Raw genomic sequence first — 18,814 nt, forward strand, 5'->3', positions numbered from 1 at the left:
CATTTCTATTATTAATTTGTAGTTTTATATTAATTTCGCATAAGTTTATATGTTTTTTGAAGATATGTCACATGTAGAGTATGTACGACTTTCTAACAGGACGTTGTAGGTTTGAGCCCGCAGTAAGCGTTCCTTAGATTACTCCTGTGCGGAATGCCATTTGATGTTTACTGCTAGGTTATACTGGTTATACTAACAATAAGTTCAAAGATATACAGTATGTTGATACATACTGTATATCTTTGAACTTATTGTTAGTACGAACGTTAGTTTGAACGAAAGGCCAAGAAAGAGACCCATTAATGTTTAGGTCCACAGGTCATACTGAACAACTTTAACTATGGGACCAACCCCGAAAACGCGGAAAAATACTTGGAAGTTTCATACATTTTGCTGGTCTGATGTTGAAATTTTCTATGGGAGAGTAATTTTTTTCCGGGGTTTCGGGGTTGGTCCCATAGTAAAAGTTGCTCAGTATGACCTAAACATTAATGGGTCTCTTTCTTGGCCTTTCGTTCTGATACATACTGTATATAACTCCGTATACTCTATCCTCTCTGCTATGTTGTAAAAACAAAATTCGTCATTCCTATGGTCAACAGTTAGCATATTACGTAGGTGTATATGCATGGCAGTGATGGTTTTAACGGCTAGCCTCTATTACAAAGCCATAAGGTTTACATGTCAGATTGGGACAGAGAACGTGTTAAGTTTCAATTCTATTATTTTCTCCTTCGTTCTTTGATCGATTCGGAGCATCGTATTTTAGTACTATATAGTATATTTTAGTACAATAAGCGGGCTAAATGAATATATTAACATATAATATGCTCTACGATTTGGAAGAACGGCCGCCTATGACAGTTAAAATAAAAAAACCTATCATTCTCGTAAAACCTACTTATTTATTGTCTAAGTTTCACACTTGACGATAAAATACTTCTTTAAGAAAGGAGGTGTCAATTCGTAGCTGCTACAGTATTTTTTAAAAGTTAAACAGATAAAATGTTGATACTTAGTTACCATTGAAATAACAACTGCTTAGCAACTGGTGGCACCCTGGCTGCTGACGTACGTGATTGGCAGTGCGTGTAGGTATTAATGACAGCAGCTTGAATTTGAGTGCTTAGTTACCACTGAGTTTCTAACCGTTATTGTCATTGTGATTAAATAAGGGTGTATGTGTTAAAGAAAAACTCAGAAGTTAAGATATATGTGACGAACTGAAAGCCTATGCTAAAATGACAACTTAGATGTCCTTATTTTTGTGACGATTGAAGTGTATATGTTTTCTTGGACACCTTACCCGCTCAGGTATATCTGATGCTGACTGTACAATTATGTTGTGAAACAAGAATTATTTTCTTCTAGTCGACATATTTGTAGAATTGTCGGTGAATCTTGACAGGAAATGAGTTATATGTCGGAATTTCGTTACAATTGTAGTGTTTCTTGTGACAATTGTCATAAACTTAGCAAGAGAAATATCTGTTTTATTCCGATATAATAAAGTTTTTTTTAATAATTCAATGATGGTGGCAAACTGGAATACGGCCCGCCCGATGGTAAGCGGTAACCATAGCCCATGGATGCCTATGACGTCAGCAACAGTGATGTTTTACAATTGTCGCACCTGTCACCCTGGTGAAATTGGGGCCAGGTGAAACTAAATAAAAGCTTGTGAAAAGCTTGTAATAATAATAAATAACCAGGGACCGTCGTCATGATAATATTTATCAAACCGATTAGGTACCCGAACCACTGAGCCACCTGAGAGGTCACGAACGTCGCTCTCATTATCAGTGCAACAGTCGCCATGGTCGAAACCGGCCAGGACAGTATGATAACGATGATGAATATTCGATGATTTTATATTATTATTATAATTAAAACCGGTAAGCTTAATATTTTGTTTGTGCAAAACTGACTTTGAACGCTCGAAACGCCTAAAACGTGATTTCTCAAGGACCCTTTTTTTCTAAAATTATTTTGTTTTTATTATGTTACATAATCTACTGGTTTGCCGTAGGTCAAATCTTATCGCTATTACCAGTCGGTGACATTTGTATTATTGAGTTTTTCTAAGCCTGGCGGCAGACGTTCGGAATTTTCCGTACGAAATGACATGTGGGAACGGGAAGTCGCTATACAAATGCATAGCGCTGTCTCGCTTACACATGTCATTCCGTACAGAAAATTCAGAAAGTCTGTGGCCAAGCTTAGAATAACTCAATAATACAAACGATGTCACCGACTGGTGGCTACTGGCCACCGTGTGGCCAGGGTAAAACCGATATAAATATAAACTATGTAGGTATATATTTGAGTTTGATTACTGCTACATTTCACTAGAATCACATTCGAGATAAGGGTTCATCCATTAATTACGTCACACGATTAGGGGGGAGGGGATCAAGAAAATGTGACATGTTGTGACAAGGGGGACACTTTGTGACGACACTTTATAACTACATCTGTAACCGAAAATGGTTTTGATTTTCTTGTTCGCTGTTAACTAATAGTTAAATAACTAGTTTTTGCAATTAGAATCGTTTTCGGCTTCGGGTAACAATGAATCCGTCAAAAATGTTTTTTAATTTTTGTTAATATAAAAACTAATTTAAATTGTTGATTTAATTGAAAACAAAATTGCCAAATATGTGACGTCACAGTCACACCAGGTTAGCCAAATGTGTCCAGGTGTGACAAAGAAGGGGGAAGGGGTCAAAAAATCTAGAAATTCGTGTGATGTAATTAATGGATGACCCCTAAGTGCTCGTGGTACTTATGCAGACTAATGGCGTACCTAATTCATAATTTTATTATAGTGCGACATAAAATAGTAGAAATTAAATAAAATGATATACTTGGTCAACCAAATCTTGTCAGTAGAAAAAGGCGCGAAATTCAAATTTTCTATAGGACGATAACCCTTCGCGCCTACAATTTTTAAATTTGCCGCCTTTTTCTACTGACAAGATTTGCTTGACCATCTATATTTAAAAAATTCTCTACTAAATTGTTGCCATGTTAAGTATTTTACGTCAAAAATGTGACAGTTAAGTGGGCAGTGGCGCCCTCTATTATTTTCTATAATTTCTTGTCGGGCTATAGCTATGAATAGTGTAGAGATTGCACAAAACACTTCACTGAGTTCAAAAGATTGATTCATATCTTTCGCTCGCGGTGATATAATTATATCACTCATTTCGTTAATTTCGCTATTCCGCTCAGTGGATATATTGCCTATATTGTTCACGAGCACACAGATACACACAGCCAATGTCTGACCAAGATGGCGAATCACTCGATACGATCCCGCCATGTTTTCCCGACGACACCCTCCGAATTCTTCCGTACCGCTCGGAAACCTATTCGTATCCAGGCGCGGATCCACCGTTGTGGGCACGGTGGGCATGCCCACAACCCTAATAGGGTGCCCGATTGTTTCCCCGAGTAGAATTACGCCGATTTTTGTTTCGCAGACGCTTTGGCAGAGGAACATTTGATAGAATTTCATTAGGTAAATATAAATACGCAGATTAGGTAGTCAGTTGATCGATAGGTAAGCAGATTTACTTATCGTAGAATGATCGTTGAGTTTGGTAAAAGTAAAATTGCCCGAGTAAATTCCATTGGCTGAAACACGGTAGGTACCTATATACCTATGAAGGTACTTAGTTAAATAGAACTACCTGTCATAAGTATTTAGTATCAGCTGACAACTCAAATTATTAGTGATACAGAATATAAACAGCATTTTTTTTTAAATTGTTAACTTATGGAGTCTTAAATTTAAATTTTAAACGTGCCATGCCAGCTTTTACTTGACTTTGACTGTCATAGGAGTTTTAGAGCGCAGGTCTATATGAGCATGGAAAGGGCTCCATAAACCTTACAAAAATGCCATTTTTGGTAAAATTCCGACTACTTAAGTGTAGGGGCAAGTGCTCTATCTACATGTAGACATTTTCCAGATTTTGGCCTTATTTTGTTCATAAATCATAAACTATTGACAATGTCATAAACTTATTTATTTCTTTTGAATAATTATTATATAGTCTATAATTGCAGACTAGTTTTCCCACGTTAGCTAAATAGGAACCATAGATATAAAATAAATGTTAAAATTGATATTTTTGTCCATAGGTACAACTACTGTTTTTATAGGCAGGGTTTGTACCTATGGACAATATTTTTGGTACAACTTTTCAGCAATTATTATGGACTTGATATTGTCTCCAGGGTCTACAAAGACCTCGAAATCATCGCTTAGTATGCAAAGCTTTAGACGAATAAAGCTTGATTTTTCGTTAGTCAGGGTGTCCTAGCATCGCTTCACTTCGGAGTTTTAGGCCCAGATGAAGATTGATACCCGGCCTTTTTGCGATATTGTAAACAAAAAATTCACAATTTTTTGTTAACAATATCGCAAAAAGGTCTATTTTCACAATTTGCGATATTGTTAACAGAAAATTTCGCGCTCGCTGCGCTCGCGTTTCTTTTTTGGTTCTTGAGATGACCCTGTATCTACATATTAGCTTGACTAGTAAATGAATAGAGTAAGACCAAGAAAAGTCTGCAATGATTTTGATAGGCATACGCAGTGCAAGTGCTAATTATAAGTCATAATTTCATAGAAGTTTTGAAGATTAAAATAACACTTGCTCTGCGAGTGCTACCAAAATTGTTATTGTATATAAATTAAAAACGCAAACTTATTTCCCTGTACTGAATATTGTGTGTGCAGAATTGACTGTAAGGGGCCCCGTGCCTCGCACTGCCTTAATCCGGCCCTGGCTGCGTCCCTTGTAGTGGCCGGCGTTGGCCCATCGTGTAGAGGAGCCATAAGCAAATGCATTTTTTTAAGTTCACGATGGTAGTCTATCTATCGTTAGTAGTTCTTTAAATACCGGCAGTGTCCACAGGCAAAACCGTCCACAATACTTATATGTAGTGTGATCGAGTGCCACTTGACAAAAACTTTAAAAAAAGTTATATAACGTTACTCGACTGAAGGTTGCTTGATGAAAAGATTACTCTACCAAATTGGTCTGCTAATTTATGTACACAGAAGCGATCTGAATGATATGTTGAATCAAGAGTCTACCAAAAGTTAGTCGACCAAAAGTTACATCTACGAATAATTGACTCTGCGAAACCATTTTCGGCGAAACGTTGTAAGCGAATCGACAATTTGCTAAAAATTGGTCGGAGAATTATTAGGCTAGGTACCCCAGCTGAATACAGAGCCCTAATTATTTGCAAGAATTATATATTTACTAACAGGGGCAATTATTTCTAGCTTAGTTTTTAGCTTTTTAGCGTAGTAATCTATCTAAGTGTGTATCAGTAGACTGAAATAAATCGCTTGCGATCCCTCTGCGAATTTATTGGTCGGGGATCATCAGGTACCCTCGACTCGCACTTGGCTGTTTTTGGAGTGGCTGTGACCACAACCCTTTTTGAGGGCTGGATCCGCGCCTGTTCGTATCGTCTCATTCGCTCACTCGCTCGTCACGCTCGGCCGGTTCATTCGAATCGTGAGCGAACAAGAAACACTGAGCGACTGAGTTACTGAGCGAGTCAATTCATTTAAATCACTCACTCGTGAACAACACATGCCTAGATTCGTGGGTCTGTCTGACTTATATTTTGACTTATTATGTTTGTAAGAACATAATTTACCTAATTAATTTACCTAGTTAATATTTAACTTTTAAACATTTTGCTCACCTTGACCGGTGAACCCTCACCTGAACCTCACTCACTTTAATTTAGTAAATAACATAACAAATTAAACAATAGGGATGACAACACATATGTTGAACTAACTGCTTATAATGTGAGAGCGGTTGGAGAGGGTCGATGAATGAATAGGGCGAAGATGAAAATGAATGGGAAAAAATGTTTTGTCTCTTGCATTTCACTTTGAAAAATCATAAAAATAACCACTAATTGTGACCCGAGATACATTAATCACAAAATCTTTATCGTGGGCATCGCTTGGCTTGCTACTCGTATATTTAATCTTTAGCAACTAAAAGATGGCAGTGAATTGTCCAAAATCGGCGGCTTCATTGTGTCTTCTTCCTAGGGGTGAGGGCGAGCGGCAGGCCTCCCTTAACACTCTGTACAGACATAACCTTGGGGTCAACAATCGGTTTGCGGAGTGTGCTCTTGCAGGGAGCCACGGAGAACTGGCTCAGAACCGCGGCCAACCCAGCTAGGGACTGCATGTAGCCTAGACGCTCACCTGAAAATATAAAAAGAAATTAAATTTGTACGTTAATAAACGATTATATGCTTATTTGAAGCGTGCTTGAATGTGCCAAATCTGATTTCCAAAAGATACCTAGTATTCTTGTCTGACGAGTACCTACTACTTAGGCGCTCACCGCTTATCTATTATTCTACAGGAATAAGGTGTTACCTCTACCACAGGAAAATAAATGTTCCATATTATTATGTCCATGTAAAGGCAGGATGTAGGTAATTGCTCGATAAATCCATCAGCACTTTAACAGTGAACTTTTTTCGGCTAATAAGGGGTCATCCATTAATTACATCACACGTTTAGGGGGAGGGAGGGAGTCAAGAAAATGTGACATATTGTGACATGGGGGAGGGGGAGACACAAACTTTGTGACGTCACTTTAACTTCATCAGTAACCGAAAATTTATTTAAATAATTTTATTCGCTGTACATTTAAATAACGAGTTTTTAAAACGATAATCGTCTTTATTCGTTTAATTTTCTTTCCTAAGCAGTTTTGGGTTATAAAATTACTAATATTTATATCGTCAAAAATATTTTGATAAAATATTAATAATACTTAGGTACTTACTTAATTCGATTTGGCGATTTCGTAGAAAAAATGTGACGTCGACTAGGGGGGAGGGGTTTGCCAAATGTGACCAAGTGTGACAAGGAGGGGGGGAGGATTCAAAAAACCTAGAAATTCGTGTGACGTAATTAATGGATGACCCCTAAGATGATGAATGCGTCGAAGATTTACATATAAGGACAACTCACTGAACTTACCTATACAAGCTCTCGGTCCTGTCCCGAAGGGTAGATATATATACTTGTCTATGCTTGCGATATTGTCCGGGTGGAACCGTTCCGGACGGAACTCCTCCGGGTCCTGGAAGTACTGCGGGTCCAGGTGCAGCGACTTGACCGGGACGATGATGTTGACCCCGGGGTCGATGGTCACGTCCGTGCCCGGGATAGTGTAGGCTCTCACGCACTTGCGTTGCAAAAAGCCGAGGGAGGGAAATATTCTCATGGCTTCACTGAAATTAATGACGAATACGTTTACGTACATACAACTGCACACTAAACACAATACTGAAATTAAAGACAGACTTTAACATGGAACGCCTCTAAGTCTTAAATCTATTATGAAATACTAATTAAAAATTGATTATGAAAGTACCTATTCTTTACCGACCTGAAACACATGTCCAAATACTTCAACTCCTTAATAGCTTCATAACATAGTTTGTTATCGTAACGCGCGAGCACCGCGTCAATTTCCTCCTGACACCTCCTCTGGTACTCGGGATGGTGCGCCAGCTCGTGCAGCGTGTAGCTGGTCGCCGAGGAGGACGTCTCGAACCCGGCGGCGAAGAACACGAACACTTGGGCCACCATCAAGTCGTCGTCCATCTCCCTCTCAGCCACACAAGGCGTACCATCAGCTTTCTTGTGCACCAGAGACTCGCCCACCATCTTTCCCTTATCTTTCAAATCCAAAAGTAAATCAATGAAATCGTTTCTGCCCGAATTTTTATAATTCCGCTCCTTCATTATACTTTTAACTAACTGTGATGAAAGTTTCTCAACAGAAGGTGGTAGGAAGGCGAAACTTCTCATCAAACTAGGCATAGCATATTTCAAGATGGCTACTACCACATCTCTCGTGTCCTGGATAAATATGCGTATACCCAGCTTTCTGAACATGGAGTTCTTATCGTTGAGTGAGTCAGTGTCGATGCCGAAGCCGCAGGCGCCGATGAAGTCGGTGGTGTAGCGCGCCATGAGGTCCCGCACGTCGACCTCGGCGCCGCTCGCCGCCGCCTCGGCCGCCACGCGCTGCAGCTTCTCGGCCCTCGTCACGATCAGGGGAAACATCGCTTTCAACTTCCCAGTCGTGAAGGCGGGAGTCATCCTCTGCCTCAACAACTTCCAGAGATCGCCTTCACAGGAAAACAGATTGTTCAACAACAGTTCAGGGTTATCGTCGATCGGATGCAAGTTTCTTGAATAGAAATGGTTGAAGTCTGCCACTAAAACATGTTTAACCAATTCGGGATCCCTTAAAATCAACAACGGATTAGTCATGAGGTAGTATCCGACGAATCTTTCATTGGGATACTTCTGGTACATCTCATGGTAAATGTCGGCAAAGGTTATCTGCTGGAGGAACTGCCGTTTCGCGGTGCCAAAGAACGGTACGGGTGCATCGTGCTTGACCCCGCGCTTCGCCCAGTACCCGAAAGTCCGAGTCCCGTAAAAGTACAACAGTAGTACTATTGTTAATAAACCCACTAACAACCACAACATTGTATAACAAATAGACGTTAATTATGCACTTCGGTTTGCGGAGCGTAGGCGTTGCGCTGTGTTTTAAATAAAATAAGATTACCGTCTTGTTTACAAATGAAGCGTATTTATACCACTCGGTAATCAATAAATAATACCTACGTATACTACATTACGTAACGCATCAAAGTTTTTTATCGCAATCGCAAAGGTTTTAATTTTGGGCTATCGTCAGTCAGATAACTTTACCTACCTACGAGTATCAAAGTTGCAATGTGCACATAATTATGTATCTTTTTTGTAAATGATTATTTACCTACTTCACTGTATTTAGGTAGCAAAATGCAGAGGTGGTTGCTCTACATCTACACAATGTTTGCCTTTTTATTGTATTGTAGGTATTATTGTATTTATTTATTTTATGAGAATTTTTCATAGAACATTTCATCAGCCCGTCGATAAGTGACCTTAGTGGTTCCGCAAACAAACAAATGTACCTATGTACATGGACAGTGAGATATATATAAAGACCATATTCTAAATTACCTATTGACCTTATAATTAATTTAACCGTCACAAAAACTGCCCGGTATTAGGGTCGTGTAAAGTCGGCGGTCGGTCGTAAGATTATGCAGATCGTAATGTTCCTGTGTAATGTTTTGACGATGGTCACATTAAACCAATATATAGGTAGGATAGGTTCGTTAGGTTGCTTCAGATGCCCGAAAGGCAAACTGCCCAGAAATAGGAGCCCCGCGTAGCGACATAAACAATATGACTGTTTAATTGGTGGCATTGTTTGGTGTTTCTCATCGATATCGTATCATTTTATGCCGGCCATTATAATTATTCTACGCATTTGTTTAATTTCTTATATTATAAGTTCAAGGGTCCACTGAAAATCAGCGTCGTTGCACTAAGTGCTCCGACACATGCTGAGTGGTATATCCTCTTGGAAACAACCAATTATTCCCTATGTTACATGTTGGTCTGTATTAATAAAATTTTAAGACGTGTTGTTTCAAATAAATTATAAATTACTCTATATCTTAGACATAGATTGCATATTAATAGTTTGTTGTATACCAGTACTAGTAATATACACGTAGGTACCTACAGAATTTCTAGTGTCATACAAATTACAAAACGTAAGTAGTAGGAGATTATAATTTTAACTGCACCACTTGTTAGTTGAAAAGCCAAGAAGGGGACAAAAGTCGTTTTCATTGTTTCGTTGACTCCCACCTTAACCTTATTCGATAACCTTATTGCAACGACTGAGAAATTTTATCTGCTTGTGCGAAAGATATCCGATCGAGTAAAAACAATCCCACCAAAAACATTCTGTAAAAAACTAGCCAAGTCTCGATGGAGCTGCTTGTTTATCTCTAAAAAGTAATGAAATCTAGACAAAGTCGTGCCAAGTCTAAGGTTCCTTACTGCGATTTCTTTATTATTATAGTTAATGTTGTGTGACTTGGCCGTTGAAGGGTACACAAGGGTACAAAACCAGGTGCTCCATGCCACCATTGCACCAATCTGCCATTGCACCAAAAAGAAGTGTTTGTTTCAGGCTCGCCCATACATAAGTATTATTGAAATACGCAGCTTTATCAAGCCTACAATTGACTGGTTATTGAATCAACGTTTTCCAAGTGGCAATTTTCCATCGTCAATGGGTAGCGGTTCTGGCGACAGATTGGTGCAATGGTGTCATGGAGCACCTGGTTTTGTACCCTTGTGTACCCTTCAACGGCCAAGTCACACAACATTAACTATAATAATAAAGAAATCGCAGTAAGGAACCTTAGACTTGGCACGACTTTGTCTAGATTTCATTACTTTTTAGAGATAAACAAGCAGCTCCATCGAGACTTGGCTAGTTTTTTACAGAATGTTTTTGGTGGGATTTCACTTCTTTTTGTAGAAACCCCCTGGCACTGCATCGTACATCGTAGTGTACCTTTACCTACTATTTGTAGGAACTGCAACAGTAACTTTGTAATATCATATATTTATATGGGATTACAAACTTACTTATGCAGTTCTTAGATCTTTAAAACGTGACTGATATTGCAATATTTTTAGGTTTTCCCTTTATGTGGCCATTAAACCCTAACTCTGTACCAAATTTCAGCTCTCTGAGTTTATGGGAAGTACTAGTTCTATTCTGATGATCATGAGTGAGTTTCATAAATGCGAAACTTTGCTTTCGCTTAACTTCGGAACTAAATGACCTACAGACTTGAAATTTTGGATTTTAAGTATGTGATTATAGCTTACTGGATGACCAAAATTTCTTCGTTCTGGTCTTATCCAGAGGTTCTCAAATAGGGGCCTGAAAATGCGGCGAAATGGTTCCAGTAAATATGGTACGGCAGTGTTTGCTTCGCGCTCGACTTGGCGGGGGCACTGCCGTGCCCCCCGATCACGGGTCAACTACACATAGACTGGTCATATTTTTCATCAAAACGATTTCGACTGGCAAAGCATATTACTTTTTGGCAACCGGGTTTTTTAACCTAATTAGACCTCGCTGAATCCGAATTTGCCGGTTGCTCGATCGAAATCATGACCGGAAGTGAGATATTTGACATTAAAGGTCCCTTTTTTTAGTTTTTCGTAAATAACTCTTAAACGGAGGCGCATAGCAAAAAATGTTCTATTACATAAGTAATCTGCATAAAATTGCCTACAAGAAAGATTCAGTACAATTTTTCGCTAGGATCAATATTCAAAGAGATATTAACGCGGGAAATTTAATTATAATCACTTCTAAGGTCCCTTTTTTTAGTTTTTCGTAAATAACTCATAAACGGTGGCCAATATCAAAAAATGTTATTGAACGATAATAATCTACACAAAATTTTGAACAAAACAGATTCAGTACACTTTTCGCAGGGATCAATATTTAAAAAGATAATAAAGAGGGAAACGTCTAGTATAATGAATTCTAAGTTTCCTTGTTTTTATTTAATCGTTAATAATTTGAAAAGTATGACTCATAGCAAAAACAATCTTATACTTAAATAATAAACATAAAATTTCCTGCAAGAAACATGTAGAACACTTTTCGCTAGGATCAATCTTTAAAAAGACAAAGCAGCGGGTAAGTTAATTATAAGTAATTTTAAAGTCCCTTTTTAGTTATTTGTAAATAACTCGTAAACGGTGTCGCATAACAAAATAGGTTTTTAAAAATAAATTATCTACATAAAATTTCCTCCAAAAAACATCTGGAACACTTTTCTCTAGGATCAATATTTAAAGCGATATTAATGGAAGAAAGTTAATTACAATCAGTTCACAGGTCACTTTTTATTAGTTTTTCGTAAATAACTCGTAAACGGTTGCCCTTTGCAAAATAATATTCTACATAAATATTAAACATAAAATTGTCCACAAAAAAGGTTCTGTACACTTTTTCGCTACGATCAATATTTAAAGAGGTATTAAAGGGGGTAAGTTCAATAATCAATAATAATGAATTTCCAAGTCCCTATTTTCAGGTTTTGGTAAATGCCTCGTAAACGGATAAATGGGGGGGGGGGGGGAATGGTCATTGTTTGGCTATGAGGGGGGGGGGGGGGCTTTATTTCCGAAACTACTGGGTTTACCTATAGATGACAGGAAGACCTATTAGAAATATGCAAGCGCGAGTCGCACATTACTTAGTTTTTGAACGGGTTTTTTAATGGCAATTCACTCGCGTTTCACATATAAAAAATACGTTGTTGAAATTTGGGTAATGTACGGAACCCTTGCAACGCGAGTCCGACTCGCGCTTGGCCGGTTTTTTCCTTTTGAGGTACGGAACCCTAAAAACTAAAAACAAGTGACATGTGTATTGATCGTAATGAACTTTCTTTCTTCAATATCGTTTCAAATATTTATCCCAGAGAAAAGTGTTCATTATGTTTTCGTAGAAAATTTTATGCCGATTTTTTATTTACAAGAACATTAAGGACTTATTTTGCTATGAGCCTTACTTTACGAGTCATTTACGAAAACCTAAAAATATGGACCTGGAAATTGATTATAATTAACGTACACCCTTTAATACCTCTTTAAATATTGAACGTAGCAAAAAAGTGTACAGAACCTTTTTTGTGGACAATTTTATGTTTCATATTTATGTAGAATATTATTTTGCAAAGGGCCACCGTTTACGAGTTATTTACGAAAAACTAATAAAAAGTGACCTGTGAACTGATTGTAATTAACTTTCTTCCATTAATATCGCATTAAATATTGATCCTAGAGAAAAGTGTTCCAGATGTTTTTTGGAGGAAATTTTATGTAGATAATTTATTTTTAAAAACCTATTTTGTTATGCGACACCGTTTACGAGTTATTTACAAATAACTAAAAAGGGACTTTAAAATTATTTATAATTAACTTACCCGCTGCTTTGTCTTTATAAATATTGATCCTAGAGAAAAGTGTTCTACATGTTTCTTGCAGGAAATTTTATGTTTATTATTTAGGTATAAGATTTTTTTTGCTATGAGTCATACTTTTCAAATTATTAACGAATAAATAAAAACAAGGAAACTTAGAATTCATTATACTAGACCTTTCCCTCTTTATTATCTTTTTAAATATTGATCCCTGCGAAAAGTGTACTGAATCTGTTTTGTTCAAAATTTTGTGTAGATTATTATCGTTTAATAACATTTTTTGATATTGGCCACCGTTTATGAGTTATTTACGAAAAACTAAAAAAAGGGACCTTAGAAGTGATTATAATTAAATTTCCCGCGTTAATATCTCTTTGAATATTGATCCTAGCGAAAAATTGCACTGAATCTTTCTTGTAGGCAATTTTATGCAGATTACTTATGTAATAGAACATTTTTTGCTATGCGCCTCCGTTTAAGAGTTATTTACGAAAAACTAAAAAAAGGGACCTTTAATGACAAATATCTCACTTCCGGTCATGATTTCGATCGAGCAACCGGCAAATTCGGATTCAGCGGGGTCTAATTAGGTTAAAAAACCCGGTTGCCAAATAGTAATATGATTTGACAGTCGAATCAAGAAGGAGAGCGATTTTGAATTTTTATGTCTAGTCTAACAAACAAAAACTATTAAATATATTACGAACGGGTCACTCACGTATAAATATAGTCGCACCAAACAAAGTCTGCAGTGGATTTGATAGGCCACGTAGTGTAAGTGTTATTATACATAATCATAATTAATCATAATCATAATTCCATAATAATCATCATCATAATTTCATAGAAGTTTGACGTTTAAAATGACACTTTCACTGCGTGGGCTATCAAAATCGCTACAGACTTTTTACGGTCTTACTTTAGTCGAAAAACGCTCCACATGTTTCACGCCGTACCGAGGAGTGTCATCAAGAGCTTGACGGTGACGGACCGGCGCAGACGCAAGCTCCTGATGACCCTCATCGAAGTGAAACATGTCAAACGTTTTTCGACTTAAAATACGTGAGTGACCTGTTCTTAATGCAGGTATTAGTTATATGTCTGTGTCTCACGAAAGGTTGGTTGCTGGCCGATTAAGTAACAGAAGAAGAAGAAGTGCATGTGGTTCAGAAGTTTCGCGTACCAGATGTTGATGTCAAGCCAGTCTCTAGACCACAGGGGTATAGTTTGTAGCTTCCTATTAGAGCCCGACTGCTAATCCTATTGTATAATTGCTACAAACTATAATGTCGTATTCAAAACGTTATTTTCAAAGCTTATTTATTTTATCCTTATTAGGTCCCGTTTGAGTAAAAAATAATAATAAACTTTAAATTTGTGTACATACAAAGTTTTACTTACGGCAATCCATAACAAGGTGAAGGCAGCTATCAGCAACATCTTCTTTCTTCTGGATGGTTCATCATTGGGATATTGTTGAGAAATATCTCGAAAAACTTGGTATTTTAAACATTGTACCGATATTATCTAGGAAACCAAAGATGGAAACCGTCAAACTAACATGGACATTGAATGACATGTAAGAATAAAATCAACAAAATATATATCCGCTTTTGGCTGCAAAAAGTTTATAGAACCTACATTGGCTTTTGCATTTAGAAAATTTCTATCATTTGACCGTAGTTATGCAGAAAACGACCAACTAATTTTTTTTATCAATGCAGAAAGCGACCAAAGCTTCTGACTCAGGGTGTAAAGTCACTTTGACAAAAATAAAACTTTGGTCGCTTTCTGCATAACTACGGTCATTTATAGTCTGTCAAAGGACTGCCTCATTTCAAACATAGACAGAGAGAATCATACTATCTTTGTCTTACCATACAAAGTGTAACATTTGTTGTACCTATTCTAGTCTTAGAGCATTTAATAACCGGAGTCATCTTTAAGAGCTCACCTCTCTGCCGAAAACCTTGCACAATTGTACAAACTTTTGTATGGACTGACGTTTATCTGATATGGCTATTTGTACGTTACGTACAAATCATGTACATATAGCCATACATTTGACGTGCCCCTCCCCCGCAAAAATCGGCAGACTGTTTTGTACAGAAAATGACAGCCAAGGCGTCTTCAGTTACTAAGTGCTCTAAGATTCTAGTGGATCCAGAAGTGAAAGAACCGTAAGGTAATAACCAATGCCTTCTAAAGTAAAAACTAGTTATACTAAAATAATCATTTATTAATGACAACTTTGTATAAAATAACGCTTACACTAAAATTGGATATCTAACACTCGCACATTTGCACGGTACATTTAATAATTTAAAATATAACAATAGTTATACCAAAGATACATTGATTGAGTAAGATCTGCGTAAAATCTAAGACAATTTCGTGTTTCGAATTTGACAGGTAAACGAGATGGCGCTATACATGTCCATACGTTTTGCGGTAACTAAGATTGTCAAAAATTGACATTTACAGTACAGCGCCATCTATTTTTGATGTCAAAATAAGAGGCACGTTTTATTTTATAGACTCTACCTCTCTATTACATTCAATTATCTTTGGTTATACAATGTACACAGTTCCATGATGGTTCACTAGTCAAAACTCCAATCTAAAAATATAAACAACAGTATGTATAAAACAATATGTGCGTAAATATTTACTTATACGTTATCTGTCTATATTAAAAAGGTCAAATTGTATTAAACAATATTTATTCTGATTAACAACTGTGATAGAAATAGACAGTAACATCGTACCAAAGTTTTATTTAATTTGATAGATACAGTCGACGTCACAAATTGGTTTACATTTTTCGCCTTATTACAAAGTCGTAAGGTGCAAAAGTATAAACATATTTTTGGCGTATTATGAATGAATTCATTGATAATATCGCCATGCTCTTCGGCTGACGGTATATAATATAATATGAAGTTTTTGCTAGTGAATATTTGATTTAAATCTGGCAGTAGTGACAACGATCAAAAGGAATCGTTCAATAAATTGTTTTCTCAAAACTGTAAATAAGCATATAAACGGTTACCCACTAAGTAACCATTAGGCTTAAGGAGTAACAGTCAAAACAGAAGTTACTTTGGAAGCCTACACACCAAGGCTCGGAACCGGTTTTTTTTAAAACCCGAAATAGCCCAATATATTTAATTATTTTATGCTCTTAGGACTGAATCATGTATTTAGGTAACAACATCGTATTATTAGATTGTCCCATTATGAAATAATAAACCAAAGAACGAAATAATACCGGTATTATTTGTACGACGAAAAACCCGGTTCCGAGCCTTGCTACACATACTACTATTTTTGTCAGATTCTTCAGTTAATATTTAGTATTATGAAGTTGCTTATTAGTTGCCATTCGACACAAATATCATTCACGTCGCAAACACACGTAAATATATAAGCACCGACGACATATTCCATGATTTAAGGAATATAACAGTTACAATTTCATTTGATGTAATCACCATTCGAATCTTAAGTTGGGATATTGGGATACCCTCCTCCAATTGAGGGGGGGATTTAAATCTTCTCGGGGCAGAGGTGTACGGTTGGAGCCGGTAAAGGTTTATTTGACGTTCATAAGCGCATTGTAATATGCCTACTTGAATAAACTATTTTTTATCTTTTAAGGTTTGTGGATGGTATGTAGGGGAAACTATGTTATGTGGCGTCTCCTCTAGCTGTCACTGCCAACGTCGTGCCATAATAATCTAACAGATGGCGTTAGGGAGCTAGAACGCACAAACTGTTAAGAAGATACTACGTCTAGAACCAATAAGGTGCAATAAGCAAAATTGGCTTAAGGTTTAAAATTATGTAGTACAGTACAAACAGCAATACACAGTTGTTTATATACAGTTTGTATAAAGTGTCATTCTATGGAACTTGCTAACTATGTAAACAAACCGCCATATTGAAATTGTCATAGAATGATGAATTAACTAGTGACTTTTGTTTACATAGTTAGCAAGTACATATATGGTATACTGAACTAAGAATCTTCTTCTTCCTCGCGTTATCCCGGCATTTCGCCACGGCTCATGAGAGCCTGGGGTCCGCTTGACAACTAATCCCATGATTTGACGCCGGCACTAGTTTTTACGAAAGCGACTGCCATCTGACCTTCCAACCCAGAGGGTAAACTAGGCTTATTGGGATTAGTCCGGTTTCCTCACGATGTTTTCCTTCACCGAAAAGCGACTGGTAAATATCAAATGATATTTCGTACATAAGTTCTGAAAAACTCATTGGTACGAGCCGGGGTTTGAACCCGCGACCTCAATTGAGGATTGCAAGTCGCACGCTCTCACCGCTAGGTCATCAGCGCTTCGGTATACTGAACCAAAAAGAATAGATAGTCTAGAGGGCTATTGTCAAAGTAAATTTTGTAGTCACGGTACATTTACTGCCATCTATCAACACACGATTAAAACTTAAAATAAAATTGAAAATGTATAAATTAATCAAAATATGTTTAGGGATAAATGATTTTAAATTTTTATTGTTCCACACTGACCCATGTTCTTTCACTGATATGTGTTAAAATTGTTAAATATCAAACGGTGTCGCCAATGCTATCTAGCCGAGAATAGGCCAAAGGTATATGGCGCCATCTATTCGAGAATGACTTTTTCTTGACATCCGAGGCACGTTTTTTTCTTAGACTTTATTTATCTTATACGGAGTTACATATATCTTTGACTGAACTAAGAATGACACTTTATATTATATCTGTCGCGATAAAATATATATGAAAGGGTTATCACACTGGCGCGGTCTCTGAATGCGGCGCATGAGGTAACCGCGTGATTTAGTTAAAAAAATGTATGTCAAAACAAGGTGTTATAAAGTAAACAATTGAATGAGATTTCAATACTGATTACTTCTGAACATAACATTGCAGAGTTTATTTACACGTAAACTGAATGAATTAGTCATATGTACATATGTAAAATATTCCACTGTACATATATACACTTTTAAGCGGAATGAAAAAGGCTCACTTCATATAGAAAAATTAAACAAAGTTGTCCGTTTTCATTGCTCTTGGATACACTCACGTATATGACGTACCGGGCAATGTTACTATATTAGGACATGTTCGTTGTATGGTCAATACCTACTCGATTTCATTGATCACAAAATGGTACAGACCACAATAGGGCAATTTTCTTTGGTGACCATATTTTTAGTGTTCCGTGCAAAACTTTGTTCACGGAACACTTATTTCGTTTCGAAGTAGTCGAAATTGATTTTATAAGGTTAAGATTAGTTGTGATTCAATTGTCCGATCTGCAAGCCTATTATGGATCGCTTTATCCATATTTATCTACGTGATAGAACAACTGTCACTTTTTAACACTGCGGGTAGAACAGACACCGTTTTATCACGCTGTCACGTAGACAAATACGACCATCATATCCGTACTGTAGGGCTAAGATGGTCGGTTTTTCATCATCTGTCATCATGCTGGTCAGCTTGTCACGTTCTAACAGTTAGAACTCTACCTGTCTAACTAGACCAGCGGTCGGCAACCTTTTAGTAGCCAAGGGCCACATAGTAGTTAAGGAAGTTGACGCGGGCCGCACTTTTGTTAATATGTGTGACTTTATCAGACATTGTTGTTTGACAATATTACATACAAATTAGCCAGAGGGCTCGCGGGCCACAAGCGAGAGGTTCGCGGGCCGCGTGCGGCCCGCGGGCTGCCTGTTGCTGGCCGCTGAACTAGACCATGAAGTCTGCAGCGATTTTGATAGCATACGTAGTGTGTTATTTAACGTCATAATTTCATAGAAGTGTGACGTTTATAATATAAATCTATGTAGTGCT

At 37.2% G+C, this 18,814-nt stretch overlaps 2 protein-coding genes and 1 long non-coding RNA gene across 3 annotated transcripts in view; all 3 read right to left on the minus strand.

Moving 5' to 3' along the window:
* LOC134671007 (uncharacterized) overlaps nt 1-14,471 on the minus strand; it is a 66,689-nt gene extending 52,218 nt beyond the window's left edge. The window contains exon 1 of the mRNA XM_063528827.1: nt 14,353-14,471. Coding sequence (XP_063384897.1) covers nt 14,353-14,391 — 39 coding nt within the window. The 5' untranslated portion in view covers nt 14,392-14,471. The remainder of the gene's footprint in view (nt 1-14,352) is intronic.
* On the minus strand, nt 6,078-8,585 carry LOC134670722 (cytochrome P450 6B7-like). The gene is made up of 3 exons (XM_063528533.1): nt 7,458-8,585; nt 7,046-7,299; nt 6,078-6,256 (listed from the first exon to the last, which is right to left on the minus strand). The coding sequence occupies exons 1-3, from the start codon at nt 8,570-8,572 to the stop codon at nt 6,078-6,080; spliced, it is 1,548 nt and encodes a 515-aa protein (XP_063384603.1). The 5' UTR covers nt 8,573-8,585.
* A 698-nt stretch (nt 14,472-15,169) lies between the features above and the next one.
* On the minus strand, nt 15,170-18,661 carry LOC134670723 (uncharacterized). The gene is made up of 2 exons (XR_010099118.1): nt 17,699-18,661; nt 15,170-16,983 (listed from the first exon to the last, which is right to left on the minus strand). It is a non-coding gene; the product is annotated as an uncharacterized LOC134670723 (long non-coding RNA).
* Nucleotides 18,662-18,814: the final 153 nt, after the last annotated feature.

Source organism: Cydia fagiglandana, chromosome 14 (assembly GCF_963556715.1).
Source record: "Cydia fagiglandana chromosome 14, ilCydFagi1.1, whole genome shotgun sequence".
NCBI classification, from domain to species: Eukaryota; Metazoa; Arthropoda; class Insecta; order Lepidoptera; family Tortricidae; genus Cydia; species Cydia fagiglandana.